The following is a 19,471-nucleotide window of genomic DNA, read 5'->3' as shown; positions in this document are numbered from 1 at the left end:
TGCCGTCTATTTCCTCTTTGCTATACAGCTCTTCTCATACGGATTATGGTGGTAAAAAAGATCTCCATGTGCAGGTTAACACTAGAAAGTTTTCAAAATCCGCACTCCGTTATGATGCGAATTAATGCTGGACATATTTCAGTGACAGTCATTTCAAATTTAAATTCTTTTACTTTGCACGTAACTTATCGTAAATGATATAAGAGTGGCACAAAACGATGAATTTTGGATTGTTGTTGAAAGGGGGCTGCAAACGCGGTAATATACAAGTGGAAGCGTGTTTTTCGAGCATATTTTGGCGGTGTCAACTTTGAAGAGCCACAGACGGCAAACCATAATTATGTCAAAAATTTACTTTGTACAGTTTAAAGATAACCCGCAAATATTCGCAAGAGAGGTACGCTTTTATCTGCAACACAGTTATTACTGGGGTATCCGCACTCGCGCAGACCTGTTACTTGCTATAAGTAGTGTTGTTTTCGAGTGAAAGCTGTGAGAGGATTATTAGCGCACAGATAAAAAAAATTAAAATAGGCAGCGTCTATAGTTTGCATGTTATGCTCATTCTCTTCTATTCTCCTCCCTTCATTCCAGTATAAACGCTTGTTCACAAGTATAAACGAATGGCAGTGAAAATTGGCAAATTATCTATGAATACTCGTTTGCTGCAGTGTAAACGAGGTTTTACACTCTTCACTTCGTTCGCTCTAGTATATACCAGGATTTAGAGGGACCGATGACCTAGCAGTTAGATGACGGCTATTATTCATTTATTTCACTGTTGGGTCATTCCATGTCAAATCACCCAATAAAAAATAAATTTTACACCCACCTCCTTAGATTTTCATGAAATTTGGCTCAAATGGTTCTAATACCATCCTGACAACACCTGCAATTTTTTTTTTTTGCTGTATCTCTTACAGGTTTTTTTTTTTATAAATTTTTAAAGTTTTTATGTTTTGCGTTTTCTGAACCTTCGGAAATGGTCAATTTAATTTGTATTCAAAACTTTAAATTTGCTTATCTTAAAAACTCTTTTAGATAACATCATGAATTTTTGCAGCAAGTTTATTTATTATACGTATTTGAAGATAAAAATGATGCTATTAAAATATACTAATATTTTCTATGAAAAAAAAAATATGTGTATTTTTTTTTCTTTTTTTTTTTTAACGGATGTTTTGTTTTATAAGAATTGCAATATCTAGAGTCTCAGACCTGATAGAATGCTCAAATTTGTTTTAATTTATTCTTAAACATATAGGCTACTTGATAAAACAAAAATAATGATGGCTTTTTAACATGTTTATTAATTATAGTAGATTACATTAGAATTATGTACGAAGATAGTTTACTTACGACACTTATGTATAACCCAACTGTTTGCTTGAAACATTGAATTTTTTGAGTAATTTTGTCTTTTTAATAAACATTAATGCTGATTCAAACTGTTTTTCCACTTCATCCAAGAGCTTTCAGTTCTTTTGATACAGTCTTTTTTGAAGTAATACATTCTCCCAGTGCCGCTTGATTGAGGTGTGTCTACTACACAGACTATGTGCTCCAAAGGCACTATGCAGGAATCTTCTCTTTCAGGCCAATAAAATGATGCAGCTGGTCCTGAAGGATGTAGAAATAGAATTTCTGCAGCTTCTTCATCATTGAATATTGTTTTTACCAGTCCAAAGTACCAGTTACCATCATAATTTGCAGCCACATAGCTATTTACGGATGGTTCAACACGAACCCAATCAGAAGAAGAATGGAAAGAAAAGACTAAGGAGGGTTTTACACTATCTGTAGTCCTTCTAATTTCAAGGTTGTTTGTTGGAAGTGGTTTGAAGTTATGAAAACTTCTAGTTCCAGGAATGGTTCGGGTTGCTGAAAAACGTTTTTCTAGTTTTAACCGTAGCAAATCAGCTTCTTTTTAGTCAATAAAGTGAAAATGAATGTTTTCAATATTTTTTTCACAAAACTTGTACACATCGATTGCTGTCATTATTTGTTCTTCGTCTGAAAGCTGTAGACTGGCTTTCCTTAAAATTCTTTTAATAGTTCCTCCTAGGCCATCACAAATTGACTTCCCATGACTTGTTGCAAAAAAAGTGTGTTGGGCCTTCAAATTAAAGTCTCTCAAGTGTTCAGTCAAATTTTTAAAACTGTTTCTATTTTTGTACTGCCCAGCACAACCATCTGTAAAGTAGTGAACTGAGTCAATGTCAGTATGATGTAATGACAGCCACTTTGTAATTTCTTTTTGTACAAAGTTAACAAAACCAGTGTCATGTTCTTGGTCGTCACTAATAAAACAGTGGTTGGAAACAAAAACATTGTTTTCCTCATTTCTTAGAAAAACTCCAACTGGGTGTAGAGTACAACCACCTCTATTCCAGTGGTAACTTTGGATCTCATTTTGTATAACAAAGGAATAATTTTCACTGAAATCCATCACAATAATTGCTGTTTTGGGTGGTGGGTCTTCTTTCAATCTTTTAAAGGCTGCTGATTGGGATTTTGCTATAAACGAGTGCGGGGTGAGCTTTTCCAATGACCTAACCAATAAAGAAATGTAGTCTTCAACACTGATAGACTGTTTGATCATTTCTGCCCTGTCTGTGTTAACCCACTGACTGATTACAATTTCTTCTTCTAAATCATAATCTTCACTTAGTTTTTCAGTTAAGTACTCAGTTAGTGCAGTATTTGCAGGACAGCTGTCGCAATGATGTAGCATGCAGTTTTGGTTTTCCGTGTTGCACACAAGCATCTTAATTAGGTCTTTATAAGATTCTTCAATTTTCACAGCATCCAGTAATAGTTTAACATTCTGGTGGATACTGCATACACATACAGTGTGTGTGCCTGCAGCACCAGCAAGGATACACCATTTAGGTCTCAAGAAACAAAATTTTGAAAATCCTACTTCTACCTCGGGATTCTCCCATTTGAAAGAATAATAGAGTTCTCTCAAGTTACACAAAATGAGTCTTTTTTGCATGTACACATTTTTTTGAACACTTAATTTGTCTTTTGTTCCAGGTAGCACTCTGGAACTTTCATCCTTTTCATAAAAATCTGTTACAAGTCTTACTGTATTTTCAGAAAGAGTTTTACCTTTTTTTGGACCAGGAGTTTCCAAAATACCCTTTTCAGATTTTAGCTTTCTAGCTTGTCGCACCATGTACTCACTCACATTAAATTCTTTCATCACTTTATTTCGAGTCCAAGAATCTGGAGCCAAGGTCAGAATCTGGATTTTTCTAGACCTCCCAACAGATGAAATCTTCTCTTTCATAAGAGAAATCATTACATCAAAATCCTTTGCTTTCTCAACCACACTTTTATCTTCTTCGTCATCATCAGAACTTGGTGCATCATATTTTAATGCTTTTGAAACCGCCTTTTTTGCAGTCTTTTCAATACTGCTAACCCTCCTTTTAAAATAAGACCCTTTACTTTGTTCTGACAAGCCATTAAGCTTTATCGGTGTTAAACCTAAATAATCAAGAGCAATGTTTGTTAGTACGAGGGATTCATTTCTGGATTCCAATGATTCTAATTCAACCATGACTTCATCATCTGTTTCACTTTCATTGACTTCAACTCTTAATTTTTCCTCACAAAAGTTACGGCATGTTGAGCAAAGCTTTTGTCCAGGTTTTATGCTAATATTTTTTGTCAGTAATTGTTTAGAAAGATCCAAGCCTACACTTCTCAACGATTTTTTGATGGACTTTTTGTGTTTTTTTAGTGGGTCTACACACGTTGTGTGATACTTTTCAAAAACATTTAAAAAGTAGTAGCTGTGGTGTGAACATATATTCTTAAATTCACACAGATTAATTCCAGATCGTAAGTGGATCAAATCTTTTTCTTCCTCACTCAATTCTGATACCGGTTGTAACTTTTTTGAAGGTGTGTAGGTTGTTTGGAAACAGTCAGATTTTTTAAATAACCCTACACTACAGGTTTGAATATCTGACATACTGATTTCACTTTTGGTCTGATTACTGTTCTGGTTACTTTTATAGGATATTGGAAAAGAATCTCTGTAAACTAACAGTACTTAATGAGAGTTCGAATAAACTTAATAAAATACTATCCAAGCACTATTTAACACTGTAATAATTTTTTACTTCAAAACACAGGAGTAACAATACAAAATCCAAGTGTACATTGTTACTCCAAGAAGACAAAAACTTATTTTCGGTGTCTAAGTCACTTGGTATTTTTTATTTTTAAAATATAATTAATATTATTTTAAAAATTAGATAACTATTAAACAGGTTAAAAAGCCAACATAATTTTTCTTTTATCTAATAGCCTATACAATTAAGAGTATTTTAAAACAAATTTGAGCTTTCTATCAGGTCTGAGACTCTAGATATTGCAGTTTTTGTAAAACTAAACATCCGTTAGCTAAAAAAAAAAAAAAATACAGGGCGTTTCAAAAAGAAAGAGCAGATTTCAAACATTTATTTCTCAAAAACTACAAATGATAGAAACACAATTCAAACGTTTCTTGTCAGAGAAAGGTTCAAAGTTTTTCAATGGTCCGCGCAGAAGTTCCATGCAAATCCGCAGTGGCGCTGGCGTTTGTTTGTAGGAAAATGGCGACGACACCACAGGAACGATCATTTTGTGTGCTGCAATTTGCAAAGTTAGAGTCCATTGTTGGTGTGCAACGTGCATTCCGCCGTCAATTCAACAAACAGCCGCCTCGTCATAAGCAAATTTATGAGTGGCATCACAGATTCGTAGAAGATGGTTGCATCTGCAAGCGAAAAAGCACGGGTCGTCCACGCACATCGGATGAAAATGTCGAGCGTGTCCGTGCAGCTTACGAAAGGAGCCCTAGAAAATCCACGGCACGGGCAAGTCACGAACTAAACATGTCTAAAACAACGGTATGGCGCGTTCTGAGTAACCGTCTGCACATGAAGCCGTACAAACTGCAGTTATTGCAAGCATTGCGTCCTGACGACCACAACAAAAGGTTCGAATTTTCAACTGCAATTCTACAGGACATGGAAGAGGACAATTTTGCCGAACGATTAATTTTTTCAGATGAATCAACGTTTCACATTTCTGGTAAAGTTAATCGGCATAACGTACGAATTTGGGCGAGTGAAACTCCGAGGGACGTTATTCAACATGAAAGAGACTCACCAAAGGTTAACGTCTTTTGTGCAATTTCGGTAAACAAAGTTTATGGACCTTTCTTTTTCATGGAGAAAACTATCACAGGAACCATTTACCTGGACATGTTAGAAAACTGGCTATTTCCTCAACTTCAGGAAGATTCAAATCACTTCATCTTCATGCAAGATGGCGCCCCACCACACTTCTCTGAACCTGTACGACGGTACCTAAATAACACCATTCCAGGACGGTGGATTGGAAGAGCAGGAGCACAAGATCAATGTCATCGTCTGTGGCCTCCCAGGTCACCAGACCTTACTCCCTGCGATTTTTATTTGTGGGGGTACATAAAGGACTGTGTTTATGTCCCACCTATGCCCGCTACTCTTCAAGAGGTACGACATCGAATTGTTGCGGCCGTGAATTCGGTAACTAAAGACCAGTTGCGTCGTGTGTGGCAAGAAATGAGATACCGGTTTGATATTTGTCGTGTAACAAATGGTGCTCATATTGAGGTACAGTTTTGATATTTGTTGTGTAACATTTGGTACTCATATTGAGTGAAGGACCGTTGGAATTGTGTTTCTATCATTTGTAGTTTTTGAGAAATAAATGTTTGAAATCTGCTCTTTCTTTTTGAAACGCCCTGTACTTGAAAATTTTTTTCATTTGGAAGAATTTAATATATCTTTATGGTAATTTTTTTTAACATTTAGATATAATACACAAACTTATTCCAAAATTTCGTACTGATATCTTGAGTATTCTTTAATATACAAATTTTTTTAGTTGTGAGGACACGTTTGAGTTACAGTTTCCGACTGCTGAAACAACGCCAAATCTAAAAACTTTAAAAATTTATAAAAAAAAAACTATAAGAGATAGAGCAAAAAAATTTTACAAGTGCTTTCAGGATGATAAAAGAAGTAATTGTACCAAGTTTCATCAAAATCTGACATGGTTGGTGTCAAGGCCTGGGTGACTTGACATGGAATGACCCTGTTGCGATTTCAGCTCTAGAGCCATTTTCAAATACCAAGGGAAAGGTCTTGTAAGGTAATGCTTCTTAAATTGTTTACCAAATGTTACCACACTATGCTTTGCATTTTGTTATCCATATCTTATATTTGTTTCAGTTTTCACATTGCACACAAAAATGCCTCTACAGCCAAAATTACAATAGTGCAGTGAATAAACAGTTTTAAAAAAGTCCAAATCGCAGCAAAGATTTCATTTAAAAATGGTATGCTATGATTCTTGTACAGGAAGGGCTGCCACGTTATATCAGAATATAAGATCGACAAAATTTAGATAGGATCGAATGCTTAGGGCTCTTTATTAATTCTTACTCATAACTAATTTATTGATTTATCTGAATTTAAAATCCACTCCCGTAACCTTTCTTTATCTTTGACGGGAAATCTGAACTTTTTAGTTCAGGATTTGTCCGTCTACTCATTCCACAGTTGATATACTCGCACGCCCTCGACATGACGACTCGATCCACTACCACCGGTATGTCAGAAACAGCTGTACTTCACAGACGCCAAATGGTGGAAAGCTGCATGCGTTTGGACGATGTTGCCACATATTTCACAGAACGGAGTGCCATCTAGTGGTTGGTGCCACAAGTAAGGGTGTGTCGCTGTTGCCGCCTGGTGGCTGTTCCCTGACAAGGGTTGCCTGCTAGACCAAGCGATTGGGCAATCTGTTTCTTACGTGATCTGGGATTTTTGCAAACAGCTGTAAACCCTAGAGGTACTTTTTGTCATAAATTTAAGAATTGAAATTGTTTTTTGTTGGTGGCTGTGTTATTGTAAAATAAAACATTAATATTTTTTTCTTAAAAAGGACAGCCTTGCGCAAAACACAATGTATTTCGTTTTTACATGCCCATACATGTTTTGACGCCTATGTGTCATCTGTGCATCACATTTCTGTAAAATATCAAACAAAGTTCATAGTCATATCTCTATTGTTTCGTTTGTTTTACTTTCTCATCTGAAAATTAATGAAATGTTTGATAATTTACAAAAATAAATTTGATTCACTGAAGATGACACACAGGTGTCAAAACATGTCTGAGTAAATAAAAAAGAAATACATTGTGTTTTCATTGAGACAGATTTTAACACTTTGTACATATGTAAAGAGTAGCTGTCTTTTATATTACCAAGGTAGACTTGTATGAACAAAATTACAGTTTAATCTTAGTTTAACTAAACAATGATAAACTACCATTATATGAGCTAACAATATTATGAGAAGGATAGTTGCTACTTGCCACATAGTGGAGATGCTGAGTCACAGATAGGCACAACAAAAATACTGTCACAAAATAAGCTTTCAGCCAACAATGCCTTCGGTACCTCCCCCCCCCACACACACACTCTCTCACTCTCTCTCTCTCTCTCTCTCTCTCTCTCTCTCTCTCTCTCTCTCTCTCTTTGCTGTATCACTCCGTTGCCGCACACAGGTGTTACCACACAGTAATCACCCACTTGAAGCATTAAACAGTGCAGTTGCATCAGATCCCTGTGAAACGCTTAATTTATAATTAATTCTCTTCCTCATTGTGGGATTGTGCTGTTAGCTTGCAATCTAGGTCATTTTATGCACTGATTGTAAATATTTTCTAAGCCAGCTTGCTATTTATTTTATATTACTGTTTTTCAACTTGGATTTACGCAACAAAACTCGTTACCTTGTTAGCTGAAGCAATAATGAAGGAGGTAGTGGCTCAAAATTGTAAAACAACTATGGAATGGTACAAAACAATGTTATTTGTGACGGGTGCACTTTATACACAGGTTCGCCCACTCAAGGGTTGTTTTTAAAAAAAACCTTATTTCATTCACCATCATGGAAAATGTCAACATGAACTTCCAAGCCAAGCAAGATGATTTGATGAAATTTTATTTTAGGTGCCATGTTTGATATAGGTACAAAGGAGCACCATAGGAAAACAGAAGATGAAAATTGTGATTTAAAGCTGATTGTATTTAGTCAGACCCACCTTACTTGTCAGAAAACATTGAATAATAATTAGAAATCAAATTTGGAGAGGTACTTTACAACTAAACACACGTTATTTAGTATTAAACTAGTGACCCACCCTGGATTCACACAGAACGCAAAGTATGAACTGTCAGATGTCTTGAGTGTAGTAGTGGTAAATTTAGTTACGGGCCACTGCATACAATTAACAAAGAATCGGAGAACAATGTTAAGTAACTTGCCACTGCATATAGTTATGATTAAAAAATCTGAGAATAACCTTACATAACTTTAATCGCCAAATTCTAGTAGTGATCATATTTGAACAAAAAGTTGAATTACATGTGTTGCATTTAAGCTTTGATAAGAAACCCTTGAAAGCTTTTGCATTTTAACTATGATCCCACAAATATTTTAAATATTTCTGTGTATATTGTATTGATAACTCGTTTTCATTACCCACATGGCAGGGTCATGTACAGCTTGTCATGTGAGAAATGCTGCATATTTACGTCAATTACAACACCGTTCAGTATCTAGTCCTGTGCTTCGTTAATTGCCACACCAAAGGTTTGTTTAGTGGGAAACTGGAGTTTGAACTGGAAAGGTAAATCTGTGGGTATCATTACTATTCTTGGTATCAAACAACATTTTTCCAGTTCCACAGGAAGGTAGTATTGTGCAGTTGATCATAACAAATTTTCAAGGTGGTTATTCAGAGTCTTGTTGTTGTAGTTGTTGTTGTGGTATTCAGTCCTGGGACTGGTTTGATGCAGTTCTCCATGCTACTCTATGCTGTGCAAGTTTCTTCATCCCCAGTACTTACTGCAACCTACATCCTTCTGAATCTACTTAGTGTATTCATCTCTTGGCCTCCCTCAACGATTTTTACCCTCCACGCTGCCCTCCAGTACTAAATTGGTAATCCCTTGATGCCTCAGAACATGTCCTACCAACTGATCCCTTCTTCTAGTCAAGTTGTGCCACAAACTCCTCTTCTCCCCAATTCTATTCAATACCTCATCATTAGTTATGTGATCTACCCATCTAATCTTCAGCATTCTTCTGTAGCACCACATTTCGAAAGCTTCTATTATCTTCTTGTCTAAACTATTAATTGTCCATGTTTCACTTCCATACATGGCTACACTCCATACAAATACTTTCAGAAACAACTTCCTGACAGATTTACTCGATGTTAACAAATTTCTCTTCTTCAGAAACACTTTCCTTGCCATTGCCAGTCTACATTTTATATCCTCTCCACTTCGACCATCATCAGTTATTTTGCTCCCCAAATAGCAAAACTCCTTTACTACTTTAAGTGTCTCATTTCCTAATCTAATTCCCTCAGCATCACCAGACGTAATTCGACTACATTCCATTATCCTCATTTTGCTTTTGTTGATGTACATCTTATATCCTCCTTTCACGTCACTGTCCATTCCGTTCAACTGCTCTTCCAAGTCCTTTGCTGTCTCTGACAGAATTACAATGTCATCGGCGAACCTCAAAGTTTTTATTTCTTCTCCATGGATTTTAATACCTATTCCGAATTTTTCTTTTGTTTCCTTTACTGCTTGCTCAATATACAGATTGAATAGCAATGCGGAGAGGCTACAATCCTGCCTCACTCCCTTCCCAACCGCTGCTTCCCTTTCATACCCCTCGATTCTTATAACTGCCATCTGGTTTCTGTACAAATTGTAAATAGCCTTTCGCTCCCTGTATTTTACCCCTGCCACCTTTAGAATTTGGAAGAGAGTATTCCAGTCAACATTGTCAAAAGCTTTCTCAAAGTCTACAAATGCTAGAAACGTAAGTTTGCCTTTCCTTAATCTGTTTTCCAAGATAAGACGTAGGGGCAGTATTGCCTCATGTGTTCCAACATTTCTACGGAACCAAACTGATCTTCCCTGAGGTCGGCTTCTACCAGTTTTTCCATTCGTCTGTAAAGAATTCGCATTAGTATTGTGCAGCTGTGACTTATTAAACTGATAGTTTGGTAATTTTCACATCTGTCAACACCTGCTTTCTTTGGGATTGGAATTATTATATTCTTCTTGAAGTCTGAGGGAATTTCACCTGTCTCATACATCTTGCTCACCATCTGGTAGAGCTTTGTCAGGACTGGCTCTCCCAAGGCTGTCAGTAGTTCCAGTGGAATGTTGTCTACTCCCGGGGCCTTGTTTCGACTTAGGTCTTTCAGTGCTCTGTCAAACTCTTCATGCAGTATCGTATCTCCTATTTCATCATCATCTACATTCTCTTCCATTTCTATAATATTGTCCTCAAGAACATCGCCCTTGTATAGACCCTCTATATACTCCTTCCATCTTTCTGCTTTCCCTTCTTTGCTTAGAACTGAGTTTCCATCTGAGCTTTTGATATTCATGCAAGTGGTTCTCTTTTCTGCAAAGGTCTCTTTAATTTGCCTGTAGGCAGTATCTATCTTACCCCTAGTGAGATAAGCCTCTGCATCCTTACATTTGTCCTCTAGCCATCCCTGCTTAGCCATTTTGCACTTCCTGTCGATCTCAATTTTCACATGTTTGTATTCCTTTTTGCCTGCTTCACTTACTGCCTTTTTGTATTTTCTCCTTTCATCAATTGAATTCAGTATCTCTTCTGTTACCCAAGGATTTCTACTAGCCCTCGTCTTTTTACCTACTTGATCCTCTGCTGCCTTCACTATTTCATTCCTCAAAGCTACCCATTCTTCTTCTACTGTATTTCTTTCCCCCATTCCTGTCAATTGTTCCCTTATGCTCTCCCTGAAACTCTGTACAAACTTGTATACTTATAAACTTGTACTATTGTAGTTGGCATGGGCTTCGTGTCTATCTTGGCCACAATAATGCATTCACTATGCTGTTTGTAGTAGCTTACCCGCACTACTATTTTTTTATTCATTATTAAACCTACTCCTGCATTACCCCTATTTGATTTTGTAGTTATAGCCCTGTATTCACCTGACCAAAAGTCTTGTTCCTCCTGCCACCGAACTTCACTAATTCCCACTATACCTAACTGTAACCTATCCATTTCCCTTTTTAAATTTTCTAACCTACCTGCCCGATTAAGGGAACTGACATTCCACACTCCGATCCGTAGAATGCCAGTTTTCTTTCTCCTGATAACGATGTCCTCTTGAGTAGTCCCCGCCCGGAGATCCAAATGGGGGGACTATTTTACCTCCGGAATATTTTACCCAAGAGGACGCCATCATCATTTAATGATACAGTAAAGCAGCATGCCCTCGGGAAAAATTATGGCTATAGTTTCCTCTTGCTTTCAGCCATTCGCAGTACCAAAACAGCAAGGCCGTTTTGGTTAGTGTTACAGGGCCAGATCAGTCAATCATCCAGACTGTTGCCCCTGCAACTACTGAAAAGGCTGCAGCCCCTCTTCAGGAACCACGTTTGTCTGGCCTCACAATAGATACCACTCCGTTGTGGTTGCACCTACGGTACGGCTATCTGTATTGTTGAGGCACGCAAGCCTCCCCACCAACAGCAAGGTCCATGGTTCATAGGGGGGTTCAGAGTCTTATTCCATTGCAAAATTGGGGTGGGCTCAAATTTCTCCATAAAACAATAGGTGCACCTAGTTTTAATTTTAATTTATGTGGCAGATTTCCAGGTGGCATCAATGAAGTAGAGTAATGCACAGCTTTTTCTCTATCTGAAGTCTAGTTTACACTAAGACAGTGGATTGTGCCACTCGTTGCATGCAAATGGTTTTGTGTATGCCTATAGACGCAGTGCCGTCAGTGTATATTTGTTTCATCATTTCTGAGTGCTGTATATTCTGGTGTAAATGAAAATTTTAGCAACTGTATGAGCTGTGGCAGAGTTAATGCTTCTTTGCGTGAAAAGATTAAAAGACTTAAGAAACGTATTTGGGTTCGAGACTGGATCAAGAAAAGGCATCAGCTCCGTTTTTCAGCGACCTAAAAGTTATTTTAATTATCTTAGACTGCCACCAGACCAGTTCACATTTCTTTTAAATACAGTTAACAACGCAATAAGGAAAGAAGATACTGTAATGTGGGAAGAGAATGTTGATAGTAGAGTTTATCAGCCAAGGGTATGAAGAAGCATAAATGCGGCGGGGGGCTGATCGTGCAAAGCTGCAAGCAGTCAGCACTAATTATCCAAAACAAGCTGCATTAACAAGAGATTGGTTTTCCACCTACTTTCTTACAGATGGAGCTGTACCTTGGCAAAATTTAAGTGTTTAAAAATATATATCAGATATATGTCAGTACTACATGTTGTGAATGTAAAGCACTACTCTGACTCTTTAAATAAATCAGTATTCAGTAAAGTTCAATTCAGCTTAGCAGATTTTTCTCCTGTACACAGTTTCCCTAAGAAAACAAACCAGCCAACTCGAACCACAGGACTTTTGTCTTGTAGATGTGGGCTATTCCACCGCCATATGTTTTGCTTGCCTGCATTTTTCTTTGTTTGTTTGTATAACATTCCTAATTAAATTTATTGTGTGCTGTCACTCAGACATTGTCAGTCCTTGGGTTATCAGATCATGCAGGATGACCAAAAGTGCAGCAACATAACACTGCCTGTTTTTGTAGTCAACAGCATTGAAATTCCCCCAAACACCTATGCATAGCATAGATGTCCACAAAGCGAAGTATTTATTCTGTTCTCCACTTCGTATTTCAACTTGTTCACTCTATACTGACACATGTAACATCATAACTTGGGCAAGTAGTGTCGCCAAAGTTGCAATGAGCCGAAACTGCTTATTTTCACTGACGAGTTGCACAAATGCGCATCCTGCATGCTGTTGCATGCAACCCAGTGTTGTCGTGTAAACTAAGCTTAAGACCGTGTCAACAGAGTAATAAATTTGTGACAGGGTCTCAAATTCTGATGTAATCAAATCAGTTAGTTTATTGACATTCATTTGTAGGTGACAATATAGCCCTTTGATGAAACTGTCAAGTGTCTTAGTTGGCACATTATGAATATTTGGGCATCCTATTTCAGTTAAGAGCCATTTGGTACCAAAACAAAAACAGTATTAATATTTATTTTTATTGCTTGTTGCTTTAAAATTCGCCATTTTCTATTTTGAGTAAGTTATTAGCAAAGTGTATATTATCTTATCTGGAAGATAGAACTCTCATAATAGTTTTAAGTTGCACTTTTATTATGTGCAGCCATAGGTGTTATCTTTACAATGATGGCTTGACTTCTTCTGCACTTGTCCCCCTTTTGATTACTGGTGAAGTTTGACAGAAATCTCAGAGAACAAAACAGTGCAGCCACCCATAGGACTATTGCTGTTACACAAGTCTGGCATTGTTTTGTCGAGTGCTTCAATGGATATTTTATGGGACATCAAAACATCATCGCAGACAATCGAAGTGCAGTTCTGCCTCAATTTACCAGTATTGCTTTGCTTAAAAACTTTACAGATGCTGGTGTCGCCGCCGTAAAATTTCTGGGGAAATTTGAATGCGGAATGTGCAGTTCAACTGCCTTCATAAAGTGTGACTGCACTGCCAGATGATGCCACAGCAAGGGCAATTTTTCCACCAGATCTGAATTTTGTGAATATTAGATTAATTACAGATGTCGTGCCAGTTTCTCCAGGTGCATTAAAAAAAAAAAAAACACTCTTCATTGTTGTTGGTTGATGACATTACAAAGTTGTAACCATTTTTTGCTTGTGATTCAAACAACACTCGTCTTGAACAGTCTGAAACAGTTGGGAAATATCATAGGTTGTTTCTCACAAATAATATGTATTTGGTTGACAGATTTAAATTTGTTGGTAAAGAAAGTCTGAAATCTGTTATGTATTTGCCTGATAGAGAATGAACCTCTTTATTCAAGTACAGGTCCAGCAAAAATATTTTGGTTGTAATCATATCATCTGAAGAGAGTTCTTGTCATTTACAATGCAATATGTCTTGAGCCATGCTTTCACAGTAATTTTGCCAAAGGTGCATCGGGTCAGTAATTGCACAAAATGATATGATGACAGCAATTAAATGTCTGAATGATTTGCTGTACAGCACATTGCAGCTTCAGATATCATATTTTCAGTGAGAATCGTCTTCTAGTAGACCCACAACTTTGCTCGCTCCTTGGAAAGCATCATATGTCACACCTTCTCGGTGCTTAGCATGTAAAAGAAGTAGCCTGTTACAACATGGGTAACATTCTCAAGTGAAAGCATTTGCTGCTGTAAGGATGAACGCTGCCAGGACCATCTGTTTTTCTAACATCAGTATGACCTTCAACCAGTATACCTTGGTTCCATTGATGGAATGTTTTGATTCCATGTACAGTGGCCTAACTGAAATTGTTGCTCTTCTTTTGTCAACTGCTAGGTAAATGTAGCTTGAGCGCTGCCTTTGTTAATGTACTTTTTGACATTTTATCGATTTCACAGAACTACACAGTTCCACATTTACATGCCCATCATATATTTTGAGTAACAGTTTATTATAGGCACCACCCATCTATTGTCAGTTATATAGTTTTGGATCAGTAGCCTGTAGTCCACCTTCCTCAGGAGACAATTGTCTGTATTTTGGATGTCCATCATTATCAGCAGATATACGACTGAAAGAATTTTGGAAATTTTGTTGAACATTTTCCTTCGTTAATACACATCACATTAGGATTTAAAGCTCCACATGGGCCATAAACTGTGTGTCTTACCACAGTGTCATAAAGTACTGGGTCTTCTTCATTTGGTACCTCTGCTGTGATTAAAGTGTCGATTTTGTCTGGCCTGATTTTATTGATGACACATAGAAGCAGATATATGTATCGCAATCCATATTTTTGCCATTCAACTGTGTATAGGTGATAGCATGGAGGACCAAAGATATGATCTTTATGTACGAAAAATAGTTTCTGCAATTTTAAATGAAACACTTTATTAACTCTTGTCATACCTGTCTTGGGATGGTACATTAAGGCGTATGTTACACTGAACCTCTGGCCAGTTCAGATTGCGAACTGTTGTGATGAAAAGATCAGGTTTTCCATTTTTTCTTTTTTCCCCCCACTGTGTCTTTTTGTGTATACACTGTTTGCTCCTCCAATAAAAGTTGGTGGTAGTCCAACATAATTGCTTCGTTCTTATGAAAGAAAGGCATCCTGCAAGTGAACATAATTTTTAGGGCACAGTTTTGTTCGATTGAATTGTGTAAATGTTTTATGTTCTGATGCGATTTTAGTGTCTTGATCAACTAAATTTTAATTAAGTAACATGTTGCCTCTCAATAAAACAGTAAAATTGTCCTTGTGCTCCATTATAAGATATCAATAATGCAGGAGACTTCATTTTCTGTAGTGAAGCCTTAGTAACAGGACCAACTTGAGGGGTATCAATGAGTTTCCATCCCTACATTGACTTAACATCAAGGGATTCTGTAGGCTGTCGTAGGATTGATGTAACTCTGAATTGTTTTTGAGATTATCATCAAGACTTTGTAGCATGATATACTTTTTGTTGAATTGGTATACAGCAATCACAATCACTACTTCGGTAGTTGACAGAGCATTATAATGATAATAAGCAACTACACTGTAATCTGGGATGTTAGGAGGAACGCATTCCATAGCAGTTTTGAAAGACTGTATGTGTACATTGTGTGAATGTAAAATACCTCGAAGTGATGTGACTAATTTGTGTCCTATCTTGAATTGTTATTACTTCATGTAGCTGCATGCGTCTTAGGATCGGCAATGAAGTAAATCTGCAAAAATTTGTGGTCATCAGCATGATATGGAAGAAGACTGCCTGTCAGGTGGTAAACCTGACCCTGCATTTAAAATGTTGGTATAAAACCACTTGCTGACTGTTGAACGAGATCATTTGAAGTGCAGTATTGTAATGGTAAAGTTTGGAATCTTTGTTTTGGGTGACTTCTAGTAAGAGGCAAATTCAAAGGTTTTGGTGGCGTGATAAATTCATCTAACATAACTTTACCGTTGGAGGAGTTTATACAATTGCTCTCAACTTTCCATCACAAAACTGAGCAGTACTAACAACTGCTTTCCACCCCCTCTGTCCTATCATCTCCTCCCCATTCTCATCTCCCACCATTTATTTGCAGCTCTCTGCCAACACACCCGTCCATCTTTCCCTGCTCCTCTTCTTTTTTGTTCCTTTCTTTCCCCTCCTCCCTGCTCCACAACCTCCTATGCTGCACCTGTTGGCAACCTAGACCCTACACACTCCACCAGACTGTGTTCATCTCTCCCCCCACTTGTATATTACTATCCCTTCCCCTTCCCCTTCCCCATCCCTTCAATATCGCTGCTTGCATCCCATGTGATGTTGCATTCCGGCCTGAGATGGTGGAGTTCACAATCGTGTGTGTGTGTACTGTCGAAGGATGTGGGTGTCTTTTAATTGTGCCTGTCTGTGACTTGATGTGTCTTCCTTACAATAAGTAGCAATATATCTTTTCCCACATTGTTAATATACCTACCTGGAGTTTCCATTGTTCGATTCATCATAATTCAGACAACTAGACAATGTGTACAAAATATTTATAAATTATGTATAAAAACCTTCCTGCTTATTCAGTGTATCTAATAGTCAAAACAGGTCAAGTTTCCTGCATGTACAGAAAGACGCAAGCATGCAACTTCAGCTTACATATACAGATATCTTGTTGATGCAAGGAAGAAAACAGTGGAAACTTCAGGAAAGCTTTTCTTTTTCTGGTGCCTGCACACCCACAGTGGTGCAGTTGTCTCTCCCCCTCCATTCCTGGATGGAATATGTGTATCCCAGTTGCATGTGTGTAGTGGTACTCATGCGAAAGTGCGTGAAACTGGTAATGTCCCCCAGGCTGTGGCTAAGCCATGCCTCTACAGTATCCTTTCTTCCAGAAGTGCTAGTTCTGCAAGGTTCGTAGAACTTCTGTTAAGTTTAGAAGCTAGGAGACAAGGAACTGGCAGAATGAAAGTTGTGAGGATGGGTCATGAGTCATGCTTGGGTAGCTCAGTTGGTAGAGCAGTTGCTCATGAAAGGCAAAGGTCCCAAGGTTGAGTCTCGGTGCGGCATACAGTTTTAATCTGACAGGAAGTTTGTTTTCTAAATGTTCGTCAAGCCTATAAGTGAGCCAGGACTTGGGTATCAGCCCTCATCATTAATCCGCTGGGAGGATTTGATCTGGGCCGACACATTTCCCTGTCCTGGAAGCAGCTTGTGACATGCACAACTATTTGGACAGGTCAAACTTCAAAAGAGTCAAGAAAAATAAAGTTCTGTGTTTAGTTGTTGGATGAAATCTTTAAACAGTGGATAGCTTAGGAGTACCCGAATCAATTTAAAAACAATGGACGTACCTATATAGTAGTTTAAAACATTTGGCTTTCCAAAGAAATTTCTTCGGACACTGTCTATTCCATTAAGCTGATATTCCAAGTCCTTTTCTGCTGTCTCTGACAGAAATACAATGCCATCGACAAATCTCAAACTTTTCTTGCTTCTCACAATTTTTCTTTGGTGCCCTTTATTGCTTGCTCAGTGTACAGCTTGAATAACATTGGAGACAGGCTACAACCTTGTTCTATCCTTTCTGAACTACTGCTTCCCTTTTATTGTCCTTAAACTCTTTACAACTACAGACTGATTTCTATAAAAGTTGTGAATAAACTTTTTCTTCCTGGATTTTACCCCTGCTACCTCCAGAATTTGTTTTTCTGTATATGAATATTATTTTTGAAGAAGGATAATGTATTTACATGATCTGACACTATACCACATGACTCCTGGTTAGTGTATGGCGAAATGAAATTATGGCTGTGAGAACTGCAATGAAAATCAGTTGTTTGAGGCTCTAAAAAAATAAATAAATAAATAAATAAATAAAAAAAAAAACGTGAAACATTATTTCTCAGATACTGTCTTGGCAGTGTTGCCTTTCCACAAAATATATAAGCACTTCAATTTTGATAAAGGCTAATCGGAACTCAACAGAACTCTTGAAACGAGATCTGATCTAACAAAAGTAGTGACTGATGACAGAGCAAATTAGCAATAGATCTATTATCTGTTTGCTTGAAACACCAAATGTGTGAAAGCTTTTTTTTTTTTTTTTTTTTTGTTTATCATTAAATCTTTCAAAAATACATTTTTTTATAAGAGAAGTTGTGTAAAATTGTATACTTTGTTGACTGTGAAGATGGTAGGAAATAATTGGCTTTAAAAGAACACTGCATCAGTTTACTCCATCCACCAATAGTTACAAAGTGTTTGTTTCCAACCAATTTCATCATACAAAAATAAAACATGCGAGTCAAAAATAGTTTTACTTTGGTGCTTCCGTATATTATTTTGACTGCAAGAAACTTCTTTTTTATGAGGTTACTGGTTTTGGTATGTTTTAGACCATCTTCAGACCTCACACCATGATGGTAGACGGTGGCAGTTAACAGAGCAGGTGCTACACTTCACGAATGCTAACTTTTCATGTTCATTTTTAAGTAATAACAAATAGCTGTTTCCAAGAGAAATGTTCTAAAAAATTACTAAATAAGTATTGTTATATATTCCAGTTATAGAATTATTTCCTCTTCAAATGCTCTAACAGAGGTTCTTAGTTCTTATCTTTGTAACTTATGTTTCATAGTAGCCACAAATTATTTCTCTTTATGAAGTCAGTATCCTGTGCAATTATGGGCTGTGTTAACCTCTGTGCTTCTCTTCCCTTCCTGTCACTAACTTTTTACTTAACACTATTACTGAACATAATTATACTTTCTCTTATTGTGTGACATTGCACTACATTTTTTTGGTCTCTTCTGTCATTGTCCCTTCTACTCTCCTTTGCCACATTTTATGGTCCTCATTTACTTTAATTCTACCACTGATATGTTCCCTTTCTTTTCGCTAGAATTGTGCCTGTCCACCTCATCTAAAAAATTTGAAGCAGCTGTAGTCAAGGAGATGAAAAAAATAAACCATGTATAAGAGTGCCAAGGAGACCTACCATAATCTTTATTTTCTTATGTAGTATCAAGACAAACTACCAGTTACACAATTTTATACTAATGTACACTGTAAGGTTAGTTTTAACTAGATGATCTTGTACTAAATTTTTATATTTCATTTTCAGACATAGATTTAAAAGTGGCTGCAAAATTCTTTGGCACAAAATTTGCATGTGGATCTTCTGTAACGGGAGAAGATGAAATAGTAATTCAAGGTGATGTTAAAGATGATTTGTTTGACATTATCCCAGAAAAGTGGCCAGAAGTAAGTTCATAATCAGCATGTTCTCTCTTGTACATGTATTGTGAAAATAACTATTACATAAACAATTTCT

The 19,471-nt window shown here is 37.1% G+C and overlaps 1 protein-coding gene across 2 annotated transcripts in view; it reads left to right on the top strand.

Moving 5' to 3' along the window:
• LOC126259440 (density-regulated protein homolog) overlaps positions 1–19,471 on the top strand; it is a 52,185-nt gene that overhangs the window by 32,542 nt on the left and 172 nt on the right. For both annotated transcript variants that reach the window (XM_049956259.1, XM_049956266.1), the window contains exon 5: positions 19,262–19,401. In XM_049956259.1, the coding sequence (XP_049812216.1) occupies positions 19,262–19,401 (140 nt within the window). The remainder of the gene's footprint in view (positions 1–19,261; positions 19,402–19,471) is intronic.

The sequence above is a fragment of the Schistocerca nitens genome, chromosome 1 (genome assembly GCF_023898315.1).
Source record: "Schistocerca nitens isolate TAMUIC-IGC-003100 chromosome 1, iqSchNite1.1, whole genome shotgun sequence".
Classification (NCBI taxonomy): domain Eukaryota; kingdom Metazoa; phylum Arthropoda; class Insecta; order Orthoptera; family Acrididae; genus Schistocerca; species Schistocerca nitens.
Note: the sequence above shows the minus strand (reverse complement) of the source record. Positions and strands in the feature narration are given on the sequence as shown.